Genomic DNA, 6,000 nt, shown 5'->3' on the forward strand with positions numbered 1-6,000 from the left:
TTTCTGGAGCCCAGTGAAATCCCATTACCCAGCCGCTTCAGTTCTGGCCCTGCACTTGCGGGCCAGGTTCAATCTTCTCACCGGGTGTAAAAAGAAAATGAAGAGGCAACTCCAGGATCGGGCAGAAACAAATTCCAGTGAGCAGCCCCTAGGACAATAGTGATGCTGCTAAAGCCAGTTTGCGACCGGAGAAAATGGATTTTCGGCGGCTGAAACGCACCTTCCCACTTATACTTTCTAGTGAATAGAGACATTCTACCCCCCTCTCTACCCACCATGCTATCATAATCATAATCCCATCATTTTCTAATGCAAGTAAATCAGTCAAACTGTCCTGCATTGTGAGGAGTATTCACGTACCACACTCTGTCTCATTCCACACAGCTGTCCATGGACCTGGTGCATTCCCGTGTGAAACCAAAACAAATACTATATCGAATGTCTCCAAACCATTTCTTGTACTCCCCTCATGGGTCCTAAGGCTTGGTTCCTGAAACCCTGGTCTTTGAGAGAAAGATGATAATCATGCTTACCGACTGCTGCTGTGTACATTTATTACGGTAATACACTGAGGCCCATAGCACCCAGTAATCGGCTGATCTGTCAGTGAATCAATAGAGAGCTCTGATAGGTTGACAGCCGCACCGGCACTTGTTGTGTTTACCAACCAATCACAGTCCTTTGTGATTGCCGAGCATAGATCTTTGATCTGTCAGTGGCAGACACACTATCTTTCTCTGTCAATCTCACACTTGCACATCACAAAAACCCATTTCTGTGCTACTTCTTTCACAAAATACACATTTACATCTGTAATTGTACAAATAATCACACTATTGACAGCTTTCAAAACACACCGACTGATCGGTATGACAGCCCAGCTCCACCTCCTCCCCGTCCATACAGAATACAGTCATGCAGACTGACCCACTCATATGCTCCGCTACCCCGTTTCATATTGAAGTGTGTGCGTGCATCCGTGCCCGTATCAGGAAATGCATGTGGACAGCGAGCAGAGGCGGTAGGCTCATCGATGTGTAAGTGACCAGAGCCCCTGGCCCCGAGACAACGGATGATCATTCATTAGCCTGTCATTAGCTCGCCTCTGATCCGACCCGGTGCTAGCCAGGTCCTGACCCGGTCCTGACCCAGGTCAGAGGGAACAGCAGGGGGCGGAGGGAGACAGTCTCCCCCCGGCTAATGAGGCTGTCTGTCCGGATCACAACCAGAGCAGCTAGCCTCTCTGTCACCGGCACTCCCCTCGACACACACACACACACACACACACACACACACACACACACACACACACACACAGTCCATGTTACCTGCATCCCTAGTCCAGCCTGGGTTTATCACAGAACATTCTCACTCTCCAGCTTCATAGTGTAGCATGTAGTTTAGCGCCCCCCACCCCCCCCCCCCACACACACACACACACACACTTATGTCAGTCCCCATTATGTTACTGCTGCCCAAATGCATCCTGGGCTTTGTACCCATTACACCCTCTTAGCCCACTCTGTGTTCTAGAATGACATGTATTAGAATGATAAGGCAAGAGGGAGAAAAGACTTCTCACCTGTTGAGGAAGACTTGGCATGTGTTCGACGTAGCAGCTCCAGTGGGTTCAGTCATTGGACCAAGGTAATAGTTTTGTGAGAGAGTTGAGTTTATGGAGTGGATACCTCATAGTGTCTTTGGTGGTATGGTTCTGCTTCATGACCTTCATGAGAAGCCTAACTTGAGAATCTGTCTCAACATCAGTATTAGAGAGCTTACATATCCTTCATTCCCAGTGACGGATTGACAGAACCACGGGTGGAAGAGGGGAACGCTGCAAAATAATGAGCACTCGTACCGCACTTACTTTTGCTGCAATATCAGAGGAGCATGCAAGTTCCTGGTCTTTTGGAAGGACTGGCCCTGTTCACTTTAGTGAGGGCGATTGGACGTGCCTAATGTCCCGGTGGGATTGCTGACTGACACTAAGTGCCCCTCAGAGTCTCCCACCTGATCCAGCTCCTCTCTTGTTCTCCCCCAAAACGAAGCTACTGCCGGCGCTAATTAGCGTCGGTCGGGAGCAGGGCGCCTCGTCAGGTCTCTCCTCCTCTCTTCCTCCTGCTCTCATCTTCTCGTGGCCCTCTCCCCCGAGGCAGTCACTGCCAGCCTGTCGCTCTGCTGGCTCCAGACACACTGCCTTCGCCTTGACAGTCACTCTGTACTTTGGAACACTCTGGAACACAGCGCGGGAGTGGATTCCCATGTGAAGGAAACCCGTTTCTGGTGTGCTAATAGACAGGAGGACTATGGAGCGTGACAGGGGAAATTGTCACCGACAGCAAAAGTGGGGGGGGGGAGACAGGGATATTGATAGACACCGAGAGCCTGATAGCGTAGCTCTTGATAAAGTACAGCAAATGCGATGCACTCAGCTTGAAGGAGGTGTGCCGGAAGATGTAAACATGCTAGTTAATGCGTGTGTACCTCTGTATTTTAACCTCACTCTCTATTTCCTGTTTGTGTTTTCCAGAACGACATTGAGGCCAGGCAAAGGTAAGATGCCGCCATGGTTCATACCCAGGCCTTTTATAGCTCCCAGTTGAGCCCAGACTGCCAATCAGTGAGCTGTGAGGATCAGCATGCAGCTAGCACAGTTGAGCACACACCAAAACACAGCCACACAAACCCACACGTACACTCTTGCGCTCGCACCTACTCTCACTCGCTTGCTCCAATGTGTATCTTAACTTAGTATCCGGTCACATGCGTGTCACGTCGACGGCCCAGCCAAGCAATTAGTGGCCCTCATCTCAGTGGCCACGGGAATCACTGAGGTGACATGCTGCCTGCTCCTATAAGAGGGCATGCAGGCACTGGCCCGGGGCGGAGGGACTCATTGGACAGTGTGTGTGTGTGTGTGTGTGTGTGTGTGTGTGTGTGTGTGTGCGACTATCAGGGTGAACTCCAGCCCTCAGGTAGAGCATGGTGGTTTAGTTACTGCTGTACTTCAGGCAACAGTCAAATCAGAATGAACATTTATGTCTGCCTGTCAGTCTACCTGTTTGTCTGTTTAAAAAAAAAAACTATCTCACTCACTCACACTATCTATTTTGACTGCCTGCTTGTCTGCCCGTCTGTTTTGATCTCTCGTCTGTCTGCTTGCCTGTTTGTCTTTGTCTGTCTGTCTGTCCATTGGTTGGTGGAAGACCGTCAGTGACATATTCCTCCTCCATTCACTCTCGTATGGATCCAGTAAAACTCATTCAGAGCACATCCCTTTCATCACCCCCTGCTGTGTGTCTGTGGGCCTTCATCTCAGTCTGCCTTCCTCTTCTAAATCCACACACTCACACACACTCACACACACACACACACACACACACACAAAACCCACAAAGTCTGGGGACTCTGAATGTCTCAACTTGGTAAATGTCATTCTGTGTTTGAGAAAGAGATTACTAGAGAAATATAACTTCTTTTTTATTTTTATAACAATGACACATTATAGTTTAAAGATAGGTAAATATTTAGACACTCAAATATGCTGGTGTGCTTGTGTTGACAAACTGTATCCTGGACAGTGTCAGCTTCATTGCCTTTCACCAAAGATTTTTTCTTAAAAGGAAAAATGAGATGGGAAAGTTCATTTCTATGTTGATTGCAGTGGATCATTTGATGGAGTGTGTACAGTATATTCTCGGGTTAATTAAAAGAAGTGGTCATCTTTATCTCGCGACATACAGGATGGCCCACCCGGTGGTTTCAGTCGGTTTTATCTGGGAGCCAACCCCAGAGCCGTCCAGCCGAGCACAGCCCTGTCTTCCCCTGCCCAGACATGTCTGGTCTAGTCCTGTCCAGCCCCACAGTGGCACCAGTCTGTCTCAGGGCGTTAGGGATGGGCCTGCCATAGATAATGCTGATGCCAGTATACTGGAGCAGATGGCTCTGGCTCCAGACCCCAGGGTGAGAGCAACCTGCCCTTGGTCAAGGTTAACGCCCTCCCCACACTCTCAGACACACACATACAGACGTACACACCCATGCAGACGCACACACACACACAGACCCCCACACTGACGTGCAGACACACACAGACACAGGCCCATACACACACACACACACACACACACATGCAGCACTCACCCGCCAGGCCCTCCCCATCTTGGCTTTTCTTCATCTCTAGTCATAAAACACAGTGGGTGCAGAATCCATCCCAGCCTCCTGCTTCCTTCCCCCTGCTCTCTTCTCCCGGCACGCTGGCTAAAGACTGGGTAATGGCTGGCATAAAACCTAATGAAGTCATAATGGAGGCTGAACAGTGAAGGAAGGGGTGAAGGGTGTGTGGGGTTACTGCTATATATAGTGTTATAGGATCCAGGTTGAGTGAGGGAGATGGGGGAGGATGGGGGTGGGTAGATGAGAGAGTAAAGGAGAATTGTAAATGGAATGTATTTAAAAGTTGTAAATGGGAAAGAGGGGAGAAATATATGGAGAGAGGTAGAGATAGAGACATTATGAGAGAGGGAGACACTGATTTACAGACACAGAGGGAGATATGTTTGGGGTGAAGTGTAATGAGATCTAGCCCTGAGAAGTCCTTACTGAACAGAATCAGCTATGCATCTCTGCTATTTCTACTACCCAATCTTATTGTCAGCCCCATCCCTATCCTAGTTCCAGCCTCGCCCCATCCTAGTCCAAGGACCAGCCCCACCTCGATCCTAGTCCCACCCCCATCTCTATACTAGTCCAAGCCCCATCACCTCTATCCCAGTTGCAGCCACACCCCATCCTAGTCCCAGCTCATGCTAGTCCCAGCCCTAACCCCGCCTCTATTCTCCGCCCCAAACCTGATCTATCCAAGACCCAGCCCCACCTCATCCTAGTCCCAGGACCAACCCCACACACTCCCAGCCCCAACCCTACCTCATCCAAGATTCAGTCTTACCTTAAACTTCAATCCCACCTCATTCCAGCCGCCTCAGTTTAGTTTCCTCCCCTTCCCCTGACTATAACCTTGAATTTGTCATTTTAAATAACAATGGGGTTTTTCGTTGATGTGTCTTGTTAAATGCCACAGCTCCAGTCTGGGCCAGTGTCTGCCAGACTCCAAAGAAACACATCAGAACAGTACTTATCATCAGGATCTAATCTCCATCCTGCAGCCTCTCTATGAACCTGCCAGTGCTGAGTGTGTGTGCTGTCAGCCTTTTCTCCTGTTCTCAAGGAAAACACTAGTAGTATTCTTAAGTCTTAAAGGTCCCATGACATGAACATTTCACTTTAGGAGGTTATTTAACATTAATATGAGTTCCCCTAGCCTGCCTTTGGTCCACCAGTGGCTTGAAATGTTGCTAGGTGTAAACCAAGCCGTTTAAGAAAGTGTATTGCTTGCGGCCGGCCCACAAGGAGACAAAAACATCACACGCCATTGTACTACAAGTTTGTCTGCTAGCATGTTGTGCTAGCTAGCTATTTAAGCAGAACCGCTCTTTACAGTCATTGGTTGAGACAAAGGCATGCAAATGTTCCATTGCTCTTCTTCATTGCTCCTTGCATAGACCTGGCGCAGGCGTGTGTGCGTGCATGTTTACCCCTGTAAGCTTGACCACATGATTCACCCAACACAAATAAGGCCAAACATCTTTTATGGCCTCTCCAGTAAGAGAGAGTGGTCAGCCCAGGTCACCTTGTTTACATATGCCTCGTGTTCCCCAAAGTTCAGATTTGGGGGTAGGCCTCTCTCTACACACAAGGAATGCTGAACACAAAATCATTCTTATACAGGATGAATGTGTTACATCTTCAATTTTTCCAACAGTATTCTTCTCCGCCTTTGAGAAAATGAAAGCTCAAATTTGAGAATATGGCCCACCAATGAGAACATGAACTACGACCGTGCGATTGCGATGTTGTCTTATCCTCAAGAGACGTCATGGCTTGCAAACGACGGAAGCATGGCAGTTAGCCCCGCCTCTTTCTTCCTCATAGCATTTA

General features: G+C 48.8%; 1 protein-coding gene across 2 annotated transcripts in view; it reads left to right on the top strand.

The window, feature by feature from the left end:
- trim44 (tripartite motif containing 44) overlaps window positions 1-6,000 on the top strand; it is a 33,871-nt gene that overhangs the window by 10,550 nt on the left and 17,321 nt on the right. The window contains exon 5 of one of the 2 annotated variants that reach the window (XM_084673340.1): window positions 2,534-2,556. The exons of the other annotated variant lie outside the window; for it this stretch is intronic. Coding sequence (XP_084529466.1) covers window positions 2,534-2,556 — 23 coding nt within the window. The remainder of the gene's footprint in view (window positions 1-2,533; window positions 2,557-6,000) is intronic. 2 annotated transcript variants of the gene reach the window in all.

Source organism: Hypomesus nipponensis, chromosome 14, assembly GCF_054491055.1.
Source record: "Hypomesus nipponensis isolate SF chromosome 14, ASM5449105v1, whole genome shotgun sequence".
NCBI classification, from domain to species: Eukaryota; Metazoa; Chordata; class Actinopteri; order Osmeriformes; family Osmeridae; genus Hypomesus; species Hypomesus nipponensis.